General features: G+C 36.9%; 13 protein-coding genes and 2 pseudogenes across 15 annotated transcripts, besides 1 other annotated feature; 10 read left to right on the forward strand and 5 right to left on the reverse strand.

Annotated features, from left to right (window-relative positions):
• Window positions 1–14,682: part of a mobile genetic element that runs on past both edges of the window.
• Window positions 182–652, forward strand: TVAGG3_0269950 (protein of unknown function, DUF4106 family; the record flags this gene model as incomplete). The annotated part of the gene is made up of 1 exon (XM_051228564.1): window positions 182–652. The coding sequence occupies one exon, from the start codon at window positions 182–184 to the stop codon at window positions 650–652; it is 471 nt and encodes a 156-aa protein (XP_051098294.1).
• Window positions 685–1,541, forward strand: TVAGG3_0269960 (protein of unknown function, DUF4106 family; the record flags this gene model as incomplete). The annotated part of the gene is made up of 1 exon (XM_051228565.1): window positions 685–1,541. A coding segment is annotated over one exon (857 nt), but the record flags the coding sequence as incomplete, so codon positions are not given.
• TVAGG3_0269970 (protein of unknown function, DUF4106 family) lies at window positions 2,623–3,075 on the forward strand (the record flags this gene model as incomplete). Its single annotated transcript, XM_051228566.1, has 1 exon — window positions 2,623–3,075. A coding segment is annotated over one exon (453 nt), but the record flags the coding sequence as incomplete, so codon positions are not given.
• TVAGG3_0269980 (uncharacterized protein) lies at window positions 3,722–4,006 on the forward strand (the record flags this gene model as incomplete). Its single annotated transcript, XM_051228567.1, has 1 exon — window positions 3,722–4,006. One exon carries the CDS (start codon window positions 3,722–3,724, stop codon window positions 4,004–4,006), a length of 285 nt encoding a protein of 94 aa, XP_051098297.1.
• On the forward strand, window positions 4,683–5,267 carry TVAGG3_0269990 (Poxvirus D5 protein-like family; the record flags this gene model as incomplete). The annotated part of the gene is made up of 1 exon (XM_051228568.1): window positions 4,683–5,267. One exon carries the CDS (start codon window positions 4,683–4,685, stop codon window positions 5,265–5,267), a length of 585 nt encoding a protein of 194 aa, XP_051098298.1.
• On the forward strand, window positions 5,334–5,723 carry TVAGG3_0270000 (protein of unknown function, DUF4108 family; the record flags this gene model as incomplete). Its single annotated transcript, XM_051228569.1, has 1 exon — window positions 5,334–5,723. One exon carries the CDS (start codon window positions 5,334–5,336, stop codon window positions 5,721–5,723), a length of 390 nt encoding a protein of 129 aa, XP_051098299.1.
• Window positions 5,740–6,201, reverse strand: TVAGG3_0270010 (uncharacterized protein; the record flags this gene model as incomplete). Its single annotated transcript, XM_051228570.1, has 1 exon — window positions 5,740–6,201. One exon carries the CDS (start codon window positions 6,199–6,201, stop codon window positions 5,740–5,742), a length of 462 nt encoding a protein of 153 aa, XP_051098300.1.
• On the forward strand, window positions 6,418–7,110 carry TVAGG3_0270020 (protein of unknown function, DUF4106 family; the record flags this gene model as incomplete). Its single annotated transcript, XM_051228571.1, has 1 exon — window positions 6,418–7,110. The coding sequence occupies one exon, from the start codon at window positions 6,418–6,420 to the stop codon at window positions 7,108–7,110; it is 693 nt and encodes a 230-aa protein (XP_051098301.1).
• On the reverse strand, window positions 7,262–7,814 carry TVAGG3_0270030 (annotated as a pseudogene). Its single transcript has one exon. A coding segment is annotated over exon 1 (553 nt).
• TVAGG3_0270040 (uncharacterized protein) lies at window positions 8,780–8,980 on the forward strand (the record flags this gene model as incomplete). Its single annotated transcript, XM_051228572.1, has 1 exon — window positions 8,780–8,980. The coding sequence occupies one exon, from the start codon at window positions 8,780–8,782 to the stop codon at window positions 8,978–8,980; it is 201 nt and encodes a 66-aa protein (XP_051098302.1).
• TVAGG3_0270050 (uncharacterized protein) lies at window positions 9,009–9,629 on the reverse strand (the record flags this gene model as incomplete). The annotated part of the gene is made up of 1 exon (XM_051228573.1): window positions 9,009–9,629. One exon carries the CDS (start codon window positions 9,627–9,629, stop codon window positions 9,009–9,011), a length of 621 nt encoding a protein of 206 aa, XP_051098303.1.
• On the forward strand, window positions 10,746–11,150 carry TVAGG3_0270060 (uncharacterized protein; the record flags this gene model as incomplete). Its single annotated transcript, XM_051228574.1, has 1 exon — window positions 10,746–11,150. A coding segment is annotated over one exon (405 nt), but the record flags the coding sequence as incomplete, so codon positions are not given.
• On the forward strand, window positions 11,363–11,727 carry TVAGG3_0270070 (uncharacterized protein; the record flags this gene model as incomplete). The annotated part of the gene is made up of 1 exon (XM_051228575.1): window positions 11,363–11,727. A coding segment is annotated over one exon (365 nt), but the record flags the coding sequence as incomplete, so codon positions are not given.
• Window positions 12,524–12,922, reverse strand: TVAGG3_0270080 (DNA/RNA polymerases family; the record flags this gene model as incomplete). Its single annotated transcript, XM_051228576.1, has 1 exon — window positions 12,524–12,922. One exon carries the CDS (start codon window positions 12,920–12,922, stop codon window positions 12,524–12,526), a length of 399 nt encoding a protein of 132 aa, XP_051098306.1.
• Window positions 13,370–14,461, reverse strand: TVAGG3_0270090 (annotated as a pseudogene). The gene has a single exon. A coding segment is annotated over exon 1 (1,092 nt).

The raw sequence follows: 14,682 nt of genomic DNA on the forward strand, positions 1-14,682 counted from the left end.
ATAGAGATGGTATATTTGGCGAAGAGTTTAGAAAGAAAGTTAGGACAGCGAAGGAAGAGAACCTATTGTACATGACCTTGCAAACGAAAGTTTACAAAATGTCATAAAAACTTACTTTGCAGACAATGAACCGAGAAGGGATGAATATTTAAGAAAACTCAAATGGACAGTACCAAATGAAATGTTAGTATTGAAAAACATGTTCCTTGACAAAATAAAACCAACTACAGAAATAAACGACGCAAGACTGAAAGATTGGGTAAAAGCTTTCCCATTCACAAAAGATATTGTTGGTAACATGGAAAGAAAACCAGAATGGCTACAAAAACATATATTTGGAAACGAGCATATTCCATATGGACAGGCACTGTTTGAAGAGCTTGAACCAGAAACTCAGGAAAGAGTCATGCAAACAATACGCGAAGACTCAAATACAGACTATGACAAACTCTTTCTAGGATATAGGTTACCTGAGATGGGCGACCAGAGCCAAAAGGCAAAAAGGACATGGGAAATTTGCAACATACTAGATGAACATAATGCAAAGATGCAACAACTTCAAGCAGAGGGCAATGAAGGAAAAAGAAGAGTTAAAAACTCAGTCAGGAAGAAAGTAAAGCTTGGTCGGAGTGGGTTCTATTATGACATATAAATCCAACTATTCTATATTTTTACTCATATGAAATGTACGCCGCTCAGAATATAACGCCAACAGTTTTGGATGCCATGAATGGAAATGTTTCCGAATGGTATAACGAATGCGACAATGCCATTAGAAGGTCAGAAATAGTTCCTGGAACTTACGAATATACAACTGCTGTTTCTTATGGAAACGTAGGTGAGTTTGGAGAAGGTTCTTCAACAACAGTAGATATTGCTTGCGACAGGTTTCATATAATTTCTATTGACAACTCTTTCTTATACGTGGAACAAGACATTGAAATAAAACCTTCTGCCAAGTTGTCTGACAAGAAAGGTTGCAATGGAATTTTCTATGTCGGATACCAATATGCTCCAGAAGTTTTCATGGGATATAAGATATATTCTAACTCTGACTTAGTTCAAACAGTAACATGGGCAAACTATGAATGGTTCGCTTTGAGAAACTCAGTACAACCACAAGCTAGAGAACAAACAGACCAGTATGCAACTATTGAGAAAATAAGAAGACTTGACCCTAACGTTCCAGGAGTTTATGTTAACCTTTCTGGACAAACTGCAGCAGCAGTAACCAAAGTAAAACTGAAACTTAGAGTTCCTTTGTCATCTTTCCTCATCTTCAGGTTTTTAAGATACTTGCCAAACTGGGCAGGAAAAATTTCTATCGAACTTACTCCAAGCAAAAATAACTTAGTCATTGCACCAACACAAGACCCATTCACTCTTACAGACGTAAAGGGAGCAAATCAAACGTCATTCGCCGAATTTTGCAAAGACAAAGTTGACTTAGACTTTGGTTTCTCAAACCTCAACACTGAAGTAAACTACTACTTCAATGCTGCTGGAACTGCTTGGGACCCAGTTAAGTTCACATGCGAAAAGTTTGAATGCAAGAGAATAGAAAGCAGACTTGCAGTCTATATGTTGGACCCAGATATTTCAAATGCTTTAGCTGCCAAATATATTGCAGTTCCACTTATGTTCCCTATACACCAAATATCTGTCAAAGACTTTGCAGGTGAAGTTGGAAACCAAAGTGCTGACCCAGGTGCAAGAACAGATATTGCTTTAACAACTGCAATGAAACATGCAGATACTATGTTTGTACTGTTCAGACGAACTATAAATGACTATTCTTGCTTCTACACACCCTGGTATTAAATACCATATAAACATAGATGGCAAATACTATCCAAGAGAAGAATATTCTACAGTTGAGGATATGAGGTCATACAACTTGACATTAGATGCTATGAACTTTAACAACAACTTCACAACAACCATTAACCCTGAAATGCAAAGTTCTATTATGCCATATGTGAAAGTATGGACTCATACAGGAGGTCAAAAAACTCAATATACAAATGGAGACCGTTCAAACTTTTGGCTTGGCATTCCATTTGCTGACTCAGAAGACTTTATGGGTGGTATTTCAACTGTTGGTACAGTTCAAATACAATATACTGGTGACAGAGACGGTCCAGATGAATTGAAGCAAAGAAGTTTACAAAACCAATAGCACTTTTCACGGAAGATGCTCTTTTGAAATTCGTTCGATGAAACCTGCTGGGGCTCCTCAGATTGGCATAACGACAGCTTCCATCGAGCAGATTTTGGCAGCAGGTCAGTAAGTTGTTCTTGAACTGACTTCTCTCCGTCAAATATTGACAGTACGCCAGTTTTGATATAATATTGTATTATAAACTTACCTTTAGAAATATCGGTCAGTTTTGTTGTTATATTTTTGTCTGCTTCAAGAACTTTCACCATCTCGGTTATACCAACTTTCTTTGCTTTATGAAAATATTTTGGTTCAGCAAAGACTGCTATTCTATAACATTTTCCATTGTTTGTATAAAGAACTATTCTGTCAATGAACTTGTATTGTTTGTGTGTGTAAACTTTGTTTTGCTTCAATTCGAAGAGATACTCAAATACGTCCATCTTTTTATTCTAAGTAAAATGTCATTTCCGAAAAATAGAAGCGTAAGTGTTTCAAAAGGTTTAATGGCGGTGGCAGATGTGAAGTTAAATTCACCAACTCAAACAAACAGTCAAAGTGTTGTTGTCAATGTCAAAGAAAGAGATGTTGAAGTGGGGAAACCATACGAAGACGAAGATGGTATAACAATAGTTCCTGTAAAAGAACAACCAACATATCCTGAAGTTAGCAGAGACTTAAGTTCTGTTGCAGATATTCGAAACGACTACCAACAACTTAAAGACAAACTTAAAACTCAGGAGAAGATTTGTCAAGCTTTGGGTATAATGTTAAACTTGGTCGAACACAACCCTGTAAAAGTGAACTCATATGTCATTGCACCTCATGAAGTTTTGAAAGAACTATTGAAACTTTTGACAGAGGCAGACGATATAAACATCAAAGAAATAGAACCCGACATTAGTTGCTGTGGTGTTTCATATAATGTCATTGACAAGATATACGTTATGAAAGGAGGTGAAACGTTGAACTTAAAATATAGTTTCCCAGACGTCATAAAAATATTTGACGACCACAACATTTCATTAAAATTTACTTGCTAAGTAAATGGCAGAAGACATAGTGGTTTATACTATTACGACTAAAAACCCTGAGTCATATAATTCTATAACAACAAACTTACAAAGTCCTCAAGGACGATATTGTAAACTAACCTTAAACACAATGACGACTAAAGCCTGTTTTGCTCTTTTGACACCAGAAGACTTTATTGTTGTGAATGGTAAAAAATACTCCTTTGAAGATACTTACTCAGATATACCACCAACAGGTTTTGTTGACTTATTTAATACTTTAAGGACGGATGTAACATGTGCTGCAACTAGAGCAGGTTTCATTATGTTTGGATGTCCGACTGAGTTTAGTATAAACGATATGAGCTATAATACAAAACTTATATCTGGTTTTTACTACCAACAGTTTCCTATAACAGGAAAAGGTGTCATACAAGGAATGTCTGTTCCATTGACTTTAAGTACACCTATTTTATATATTGTTTCAAACTTAGGTTCAAAGTGCTATTCGAATGTCGACAGAAACTACTATGACCAAAAGATACTCATGCGTATAAACAACACTTTCTCTGCTGGTTTGCCTATTGTTCATTCGAATGCAGAGTTTTCAGCTTTAGTAAACTCAAACACTTTAGCAAACATAAACTTAACCTTAGTTGACGCAAACTTTGTTCCTGTAAAACTTTTATGTCCTATGTATTTGTCAATGACGGCAGAAAGTTTCGAATTGGAAGATGCAACTGGTGAAAGTATTGTATTACAAGAACAACTTCAACAACAAATAGCTCAAGAACAACAAATGCAACAAATGCAACAACAAAGTCAAGAATAAAAAAATATTTTTTTTTATTTTTATAAAAATGTACAGAATAGATGTTTCAGATTTTTATGACTTCCAAGCGTTCAGAAATATGTGTCCATTTGAGACTATAACAAAGCAGTCGAGAATTTGAAACGTTTAGTCATTTATGTCGACTCTGCCCCAGAATGTTATGTCATGAAAGAATGGGATGTTGTCTTTAACAAACCAAGAGCGACAATAGTTTCAGAACAAGAATGTAGACAGAAACTTAAGAAAATAAAAGTCGTACAAGTTGGTATGAAGATGTTAGATGCTTGGGATATCTTATTGTCAAAGTTAGAAGATTTTTCAGTTCGAGGTATAAAGTTTATACACCTTCTCCAAACTTCTATTCTATCTTCACTGGATATAAATACGAACAAGTAGAATGGAAAGAAAATATTATAGAAGCTTGGTTAGACCATGTCAAAGAAATTATATGCAATGGAAACGAAAGAGTCTATGAGTATATCTTATGTTGGTTTGCAAACATCTTACAACATCCAAGTGCTAAAAATGAAACTGCTCTCATTATAATTGGAAAACAAGGAACAGGTAAGAACACTTTCTTTACAGATATCTTATGCAAACTGTTAGAGGGCTATTCGAACCCGAATATGACAAACTTAGAAAACATCTGCGGTAAATTTAACTCTCAATAGAGAATATGAAACTTATAGTATGTAACGAACTTCAAAGTATAGATACAACAAAGGTTTTAAACTCAGATGCTTTGAAGAGTCTTATAACAGACAAAGTTGGAGTTGTTGAAAGAAAATATAAAGACCAAAGAGTTTGTGAAAATGTTGCAAATTTCATTATGGTTTCAAACAACGCCGTTCCGATGAAGTTAGAAAGTTCTGACAGAAGATATGTAGTTGTCAGAACGTCAGATTCTCATATGCAAGATACAGAATATTTTGACGACTTAGCAGAAACTTTGACATCTGACTTTTACAACCACTTGTTCTCATATTTCATGACATTAGATATTTCAAAGTTCAATCCAAGACAAATTCCACATACCGAAGAGAGACAAACATTGTTAGAAGCAAACAAGAGTGTATATGAACTGTTCATAGATGAAACTGATTTTGAGTGTTTAGATGAAAGGTCATTGTACGATTCGTATAAACAATATTGTCAAGAATATGGTTATATGACAGCGTCTAAACGTACATTCTTGGCAAATGTCAAAAGTCTTTTAGACGTACAGAATGGTGTATATACAAAGAAAAATTTTTATGAGTAAATTTAAAAAAAAATATTTTTTTATCCGATAGAAAAGATGGCAAAATTCATCTCAGTAAATAAGTACATGTCAGGACTTAAAGAAGAACTAGACCCATTCGCATATTTGAATGTTTACTTCTACAATTTTGAAAAGTCTACATTTGACAAAATTTGGAACATTGCACCAGTTAAGTTTGCTGTTGTTAGAAAAAGTGGTGCAACTTTTGAAGACTTAGACATAGAAGGTTTGTTAGCAGTCAAAGAAAATTTTGACAGAAAGTTCTCAAAACTCGAAGAAGGTAAAGCATACAAACTTGTTATACCTTATGAACCAAAGAAAGCAGACGACTATGAATATTATGAGTCTAAGATAGTTGAAGTTCAAGGTAAATTGGGTAAAAAGATTTTAGAGTCTAAGCCAGTGTTTGCTCCGAAAGAGGAAGAGAACATTGACATTGACCCAGAAATGTTCTAAAAATAAAATTTTATTTTTACATGTCAAATTTCTTTTTCTCTGGAATTGGTTCAGGTTCTTTCTTCTCTTCTTCTACTTTCTTTTCTTTCTTTTCTTTCTTTTCTTTCTTCTTCTTTTCTGGTGGAGTTATGTCAAATTTCTCCGAACCATATTTCTGTAAAAGTTCTTTGTCCTTTAATAGCTCTTCTATTCTGTTTTCTATTTCATCTTCAAGAACAGCGCATGTGTCTTCTTTGCATTCTAAGAACTTTTGTTGGACTTCATCTTTCCAATCGGCGTCATCTCTGTCAACAAGTCTGTCATTGACAAATTTTAAGACTGCTCTTTGTAATGTTTTATGGTTCTTGTCATATTCCCAGAAACAGAACTTTAGAACAAATTCACCTTTCTTGTTTACACTATGTAAGATTTTATGGTCGACAGATGTTTTGCTGTCAAAAAGTTTGTCTCGAATATAGATAGCGAAATCGCTAGACATTTTCTAAAAGATAAAATTTTTAATTTTTCTAAAAATATGTTAGAAAAAAAGTTTGCTGACATTGACAAGAAATTTGAGAATGTTTTAAACAAGAACAAGAGGAAGTTAGAAAATGCTCAGATAAAACCCATACATGACAAGTTCTTATTTGCTCAGAATGGTATAACAGGTCTAATTGCACCACCTGGGTCGGGTAAGACTTTCACTTATCTTAAAATGGCTGCACAACAACAAGAACTAGATGAGAAGAACCCATTCTATGAGTTAGTTGTCATTTGTAGTACTTCTGGTCAATTTGACCAAACCGTCAATTCGTTCAAAGATATTATAAAGAAGTCTAAGTTAGTATGTATAAAAGACTCTGAGTTGTTAGATTGGATAAAGAAGTACCAAAGAAGAGTTTTGAAGTACAATGCTATAAATGAGTATGTCAATTCGAAGTTTAAAGACCCAAATGAGGAAATGCAGAGAATATTAGAGAAGAAACACTTCAGAAACAAACAGAAAGAGATAGAATACATTTCGAAGAAATTGCAATCTTACGATTGGAAGACATACCCTCATAGATGTCTTCTTATCTTAGATGACTTTGCTTCTCATCCTTTGTTAAAGAACAGAGAACAAGACATGTGTCGAATTCTTAAGAAGCTCAGACACTTTAACATCTCAGTTGTCATTTGTGTACAGACAGCCAAGAGTTTAAGTAAGGATGTAAAGAGAATACTTACTGACATTATACTTTTCCCTGGATTGTCCGAAGACGATTTCATGGAACTTATGAAAGAGTCCATGGCAGGTAAGTTTGACAGACATGAACTATGGGAGAAGTACAAAGTCATACAAGACCCTCATACTTCTTTCAGAATTCATATCTACGCGAACAAAGTTCAAATTGTAAAAAGTCAATAAAAATAAATGGTTCATTTACTCTGCTTGTTTGAAGTTGTCAAAATACTCTGTTATTTTTCACGATTTTCATACGGAATTCAATAAAAATATATTTTTAGGGTAGATGGGTATATCTAACCTGTTTTCTAACCTCTTTTCTACCCCAGTTATTTTATAAGCGTTTTACATGGTAAACATTGTGAATTCGTGAGACTTTAAACAATTTCGTAGCTTCTATTTCTTCTGTCAGTACATCGAATGTTTTAACAATGCCGAAGGTTTCTTTATACTTCTTCTTGACATCTGAAAGAAGGAAATCGTCAGCTGTTGGATAGTTTTTGTTTAGAAATGTCAACATGTCCATTTTATCTTCTGCTGGTTTCTCTGCTCCCTCTTTAAGTCAGCATAGTCGTTTCGCATACGTTCTATCTCTTTGACGGAGTAGTTATATTTCCTCATTGCTGCTTTACATTTAGAACATTGCGGGTTCATTTTTGCGTTATATTCTGAAACCTTACCTGCTAGTATGACTAAGGCGTCAATTGCTCTCTTTAACTCAAAAGTTGCGGGTTTTATCTGTTCATTCCATATCTTACCTCTTCTATCTTTATCTCTTATCTGCCATACACATTTTGCAACTAACGAAACAAAGTTGTCGTAGGTCTTAAACTCCCGATTTGTATATGTCAGAGATGTTCTTATATACCATCGCAATCTTTGTCCATGACTTTGTGGTTGCAATGAAATCCAAGAAACTCATAGTTAACCTTTCGTATGAACTTCTTTATTTCTACTGAGTCAGTTGCTTTGACTTCTATTTCATCGAATTCTGGAATAGTAAGCTTTTGTTGTTGGATTTCAGGAAGTTTAGGTAAATGGTCAATAATATCCTGCATTTCATAAAGATACTGTTCATTTGTTTCATCTTTCGCACACAGTCTAAATTACTTGTTAAAAGTTCTTGCTTTATCTTCTGGATTTTTGTTTCGAAAGTATATGAAGAAGGAATGAAGCTTTTCATCTCTACTAACATTGAAGTTGGGTTCATGACTAACGAGTTTGGTGCTGTTGTTGCTAACATGTTCTTACAATAAAAATAAAAAAATATTTTTTTAAAAAAACCAACTTTATTTTTTATTTCGGGAAAACTCATGACAAATTCAAGAGGGTAGAAAAGAGGTTAGAAAAGAGGTTATATCTAACCTTCTACCCTAAAATATATTTTTGCCGAATTCATGAGTTTTGGTTGAAAGAATACGGTGGAGCCAAAAGTGGCTCGACCTCAAAACAAGCATTTTCTGTATAAAATTCATGAAAATTCATGAGGTAGAAAAGAGGTTAGAAAAGAGGTTAGATATACCCATCTACCCTAAATTATATTTTTGCTGAATTCAGCAACAAAATTCAAATTGTAAACGGTTTAATAGAAAAAGTGTTATTTTTTCATGTCCGAAGACTCGAAGGTGCAACACTTCCAAAATACCGACGAACTCAGAAGAGCAGCATGGCAGTATGTTCTTGACAACTTCTTTGAGTTCTCCAGGACACCTTGGAAAATGCTGAAGAACTCCGACACAGAGAATTTGGAGAAATTGCACTCCAATACTACCTTGACAAACAAAGGGTAAACAAAGGGTAAACAAAGGGTAAAATAAGACTAAAAACTTAACGTTTAAAAAGTGACATTTTTATGAGCTCCGAGTCACCGAGAAAACTTGGTCAGATGTTAGCAGCTTACTTCCCTGAGGAGGATGGAAGCGTTACATACGTAAGGTTCAAAAACAACGAACCTGGAATTGCGTACCAAATTCGCAATTACATGACCATGGAAGAGTACGAAAGGTTTCTACAAGAGAAACCAGCTCTAAACAACTCAGAAAAGAAAGAGTAAAAAGTTTAACTCGTAATTGTTTATTTTTTTACTTGTATGGGCAAGCTGCAAGAATGAAGTCGACTATCTCGGTCTTTGTCTTGACCAGTTGGACTGCTCTTGCGAGTACGTCTGTTTTACGGTCTCCAGCTGGTGTCTGACCTTCGTAATTGCGCATGTTCTTGAGAGCTCCAACTGTAAATGGTTGTAGGATGAAGAGTCTCTCAGACTGCTTGAGGTAGTCTTCACGGTCACGAACCGAATCTGTGGTACGAGTCGAATCGGTCGATTTGAGGGAAGAGAGTGAGAGCCTGTCTTCTTCCATAGGGGCTGTGGCATACTCTTTGCGTAAACGGTTCAGACCTTCTTCGAACTCTTGGTCTCTCTTCGATTGGGATTGAGATTGGAATTGGGGTGGAGGGTTTGACATGAACATCCAAGGGTTAGGGAAGTAAGGCATGGGTTGAGGAGGGTAGTTTGGAAAGCCTTGTGGTGGGTAGTAACCTTGAGGTGGGTAGTAACCTTGAGGTGGAAATTGGTAGTAATTCGGAGGTCCTTGTTGGAACTGAGGTTGCTGTGGGTAGCCTTGTGGAGGTGGAACCTGTTGTGGTGCTGGAGCATGCTGTTCTTCTGGCTGTGGAACGGGTTCAGTAGGTGGGACGTCGGACATTCGTTTGTGTCTTAACCGTCTTTGTTCTGAAACAATATAATATTGTCTTGAAAAAGTACAACATTGTCTTGAAAAAGTACAATATTGTCTTTGAAAGTACAACATTGTCTTTGAAAAAGTACAACATTGTCTTGAAAAAGTACAACATTGTCTTGAAAAAGTACAACATTGTCTTGAAAAAGTACAACATTGTTCTGAAAAAGTTCAAGACTTGTTCTGAAAAAGTACAGCTGTCTCAAATTTGAGAGACATTGTTCTGAAAATACAACATTGTTCTGAAAAAGTACAACATTGTCTTGAAAAAGTACAACATTGTCTTGAAAAAGTACAACATTGTCTTGAAAAAGTACAACATTGTCTTGAAAAAGTACAACATTGTCTTGAAAAAGTACAATATTGTACTGACTCAGTATGGAGCTTGACCCCTTAGACGAAGCAATTTATCTAATTGAGGTAAATGAAACCGTGAAGGAATATCTCAGCAAGTGCAAACCAAGCAAGTCCATTGGCTTCTGGTTGTCCAAGAATAGTGTCTTAAAGTTGGAAATTGAAACAGGTGTTGCAATTCAAGTTCCAGAAGGCACTGCATTCGATGATATTAAGGATGTGAAGAAAGAAGCCCTCTTGAAGTTCTTCATGAAACGTCCTTGGATACTACTTCCATATCGTGAGAGCCCAATTCCACGAATTACACAAATTCTCAGAGCACTACTTCACTACTCTGGACAGCCGTTCTTCATAACCTCAGAAGGCGACATCCAACCAATTCAGTAAACATCTCATTTTAACTTCACTTTTTTTATGTTTTTACTCACACTCGTACTCAACAGGTTTGTGTACAACTATTTCAACTGTGAACCTTGTATTGACCGGTCTTCCTGCAAATGCAAGTTCGGTCAATACACAATTTATGGTGGCAAGAAAGACAGTGGGGAATGTTATTCTGACATCTGTTGTTGCGCTCGAGAGAGAATTGAAATTCCAGACCCCTCCAAGACACTCCAACACCAACACTCAAGTTGCCGAAGACTCATGTGAAGAAGAAGCCTTCTGGTAAGTTTCTTATAGCCATATACATGGCACGCTTTGAGTAAAAACATTTTTTTCATTTTTTGAATGAAGCAAGTTAAATTCGTCCCACACCAATCTCAATGGACCGATGAAGAGTTTCAAGCTATGGTTGAAGGTGTTGAGAACGACATAGACGGCGAACTTGAAGGAGCTCAAACCACAATTGCAACCAAAATTGCAGAAGTCAAGGAACAGATAGCTCCACTTAAAGCTACCAAAGCTACTCTTGACCTCATGGATAGTTACCGTTTAGAAGTAAAGAGTGGAATAAGACAATTAAAATTAAAACTTCTAAACTACGAAGCTATACTCCAAAAGTTAGCAGAAATGAGAAGACTTTACCAGAGCTACTTACATGTAAGGGACTTACCTTCAAGCAGTCCGACCAAAGATGAATTTTCTGACATTGTCCCAATTTTGTCCGAAAGTCAGCTCAGATGTTTTGAACTGCTCCCAACATATCCAGAATATGAACGTTTGCCTGAACTCTTCCGCAATCTCAAAAAACGTTTTTTGGTTCTCATGTTCGAAACTTTTATCGGAAGAGACAACAAACGTTCAGAAGAAGAACAAGATATTATTTTAAACTTGTTGTATGACTTAACCGTCATAACAAGCTTTTTGAAGTAAAACCGTCATTCTCAAACCACTTCATTTTTTCGATGTCCGAACAAGCACCGAAGCCGAACACAATGGCAGATGTCCTTTCAATGTTGCCAGACAAGCGCCCAGTTCAAATTCAAATTTTGAATTTGAAAGCTCATCTGACAAACACCGTTAAGACTCTCCAAAGTAGTCTTATGGAAGAGATGAAGGGACTTAAAGGTGAGTTCCTCATGAACCAAGCTTCCAATGAGAAAGTCCTGAACGATTTGACGGAAACCTTGCGCATTTACGCGAGAGAGAACCGAGACCTTGCCAGACTCATCTACCGTTTCTTCGAAGAGATAGACGCCATCTGGAAGGTACTCGGAAAGGACAGAACCTCCAACACCGTACTTCGTGAACACAGAATTGCCGAAGGAATTGTCGAGGAAGAAGAGAAACACGAAGAAGAGGAAGAGGAAGAAGAGGAAGAAGAGAAACACGAAGAAGAGGAAGTTTGGGCAACCCTTGTTGCCGATGACACTTACGAAATTTCCCAACCCTACCCATACCAAATCCGCAACAAGGAGACCGGCAAGGTTCTTACCCCAGTTCTCAACAACTTGGGACACTTGAACCTTACCCTTCGGAATTACGGTTCAATCTCCATGGGCAAGCTTGTCGCAATTCAATGGGTTCCAAATCCAAACAAGAGACGAAGGTCAGACACATTGACGGTGACAAGCTCAACAACCGTAAGGAGAACCTCGAGTGGTTCTAAGAGTAAAAAAATTTTATTTTAGGGGGAAACCCCGAGTAAATTTAGGTGTTTATTTAGTTAAGTAGCTTAAATTAAGGAATTTGGACAAGTAGTTCCTGACCTCTGAATTGGACTCTTTCGTCATCCCAGTTGCGTAGGAGGTCGTCCCAGAGGAGTTGGTAGAATTGCCAATTCCAAGGACGATTTGTCCTCCCAGGCATTGAGGATGTACTGCTCGTAGAGTCTCATGACCTCTGCCTTGCACCAGACACCCTCTCCCTTGGAACGTAAGGCTTCTTCGAAGTGCTCGAATGCGATTGGCTGCGGACCATCTGAAATGACACTTTTTGTCCGTTTGGTCAATGTTTCGTGTCTCGTGCCATAGTCGACGAAAATACAAACAAACAGGTTATATATGAGTTTGAGACCAAGAATGGTGTAACTCGACCTGTCCGATTCAAATTCGAATAAAAATTTTTTACTTCATGCAATGTTTTATTTCTGTGCCGTCTTCAAGTATGCCCCAGTACTTACGCTTGGAGAGGACATGAACTTCGGTGAAAATTTTGTCCAATTTGAATTGACCCATCTTTTCACCGACCATTCCCATTTCAATGAGTTTGTTGTATCCTTCTTCGTTCGTCATGAGTGCGTCAATGTTCTCATAGTAAACCTTCACTTTGGATTTGACTTCGGAGAAGAATTTGTTGTAGTTGTCAAGGACTGCCTTTGCGAACTGAGGGTAAGACCAATGTTCGACAATAGGTTTTAATGTGGTTACTAAGCCACTTTGACCTTGAGTGAATTCGTACTTCAAAACAAAAGGAGAAAACCTTTCAACAAAGTTGTCGACCTTCTCATAATGTTTACTCTTCATCTTTGAGGTTTCTTAATGGAATATCCCCATGTCGAATTCATAAGCAATTTGAGTGTCATTGCAAGTTTGGGGTTTGAAGCTTTCCTAATATCATACAGTTGTTGTATGACTTTTCCAACTGTATAGTTCCTTCCTGGGAACTCACCGTCTTCGTTTGGAATTCCAGTCGGGATATATTGGACGAACCTCATGTATGCAGCGTTAAGGTCGACATAGTATATCTTTTCATTGAGTCGAACTTGTCGCAACCAATGGGTCCAGTTCGTGGAAATTCAAGTGAGTCTCTTATCTTCTGAGAAACTTCGCCTGCTATCTCATAAACATCGTCGAAGCAACCTGTTTCATATAAAACCTTCTGACCTAACTCAGATGCTCTCCAATACAATTTGACGTCAATTGGATGTCTCAATGGAAGTTTGTTTATAGCATCTTGAAGTTCTTGCAACCTCATTGGAAGTTCTTCTGGTTCAGGTTGGTATCCGAACAATCCAACTCCTTTTGGAACTGTGTACTTTCTTTTGTACTAGAACTTTGTCTGGAACAACTTTTTGGTCTTGCTAACAGTGAAAAGTTTGTTTCGTCTTTTGGTACAAAAGTTTCTGTCAGCTTGTCATCTGGAATTGTTCCAACAAACCTTTCTCGAAAAGAATGTTTACAGCTCTGACAATGTTGCACTTGCCTTTTCCGAACAATGGGTTTGTAAGACTTTCGTTCAACATGAAGTGGTTGTGGACAATTGCAATCTTCAACCATGGTAAATTGAACTCAACAACATAGTCCGTCATGTGAAGAAACCTTTAGCTGTAGGTATGTTGACTCGGATATTGACATTTGCCAACGGTGCAATTTTTGCCAATTGACCTCTGAGAATGTACCTTGTCTTCACACATGACTCAAGATACTTCATCTTCTCATCTGTAACAAGACCAGAGTTCCTGAGACATGTAAGAAATGCAAGGTTCATTGACAATTGTTTCAATTGAATTGTAAATTCCATCCTTGTCAAGTCAATGTCAGACTTATTTATGAACGGGAAGTATCCAGCATGTTGTCTGACTGCTTGAGGGTTAGGTTGGTACCATTCGAACTTGACACTTGCAATTCCTTCAATTGCATTCAAAATGTCTGAGTCGGAGTCAACCATTTGTTCTCTCTTTGTAGTCTTGAAAGCGTCAAGAAGCATTGCAGCTGTTGTGACATTGCCATGTGCATAGTAAATGTGACCATCCAAATCTGTTACGGTTAGTCTGAGATTGTATCCTTTCTTATTTCCATCTTGAATTGCAGCAAGTACACCCATGAAGCCTTCTTTGTTCTTTCCATCGTCAAAGTTTACTGTAAAGGTTTGACCAGATGTAATTTTACTTCTAACTTCACGATACTTCTCATATGCATATCTGTTCTTTCCATGGGAGCATGTCGCTCTTCACCTTTTCCTTTTTTCCTCCTCAAAGGATGCAATTGTTCGTCATGTTTCCAGTAGAACCTGGCAAAGCCGTCGTGTCCTTCAACTTGAGGTTCACTAACATCGAAAGGCATGTCCATAAGACGTTCTTCTTCTAACCTCTCTAGTCTGTTTTGGATAATTTGCGCGTGCTGTTTCCAAGTCCATTTCATAGCGAAGACCAGACAATTTGTCATAGACTTTTATGGGTCTTCCCTTCCTATATTTAAACTTCTTTGAAACTTTCCAACCATATCTTTCTAACTCTGCTTTTATTCTAGCAGATTTTCTATCCATTCTATATGGGGGCATTTCT

The sequence above is a fragment of the Trichomonas vaginalis genome, chromosome V (assembly GCF_026262505.1).
Source record: "Trichomonas vaginalis G3 chromosome V, whole genome shotgun sequence".
NCBI classification, from domain to species: Eukaryota; Parabasalia; order Trichomonadida; family Trichomonadidae; genus Trichomonas; species Trichomonas vaginalis.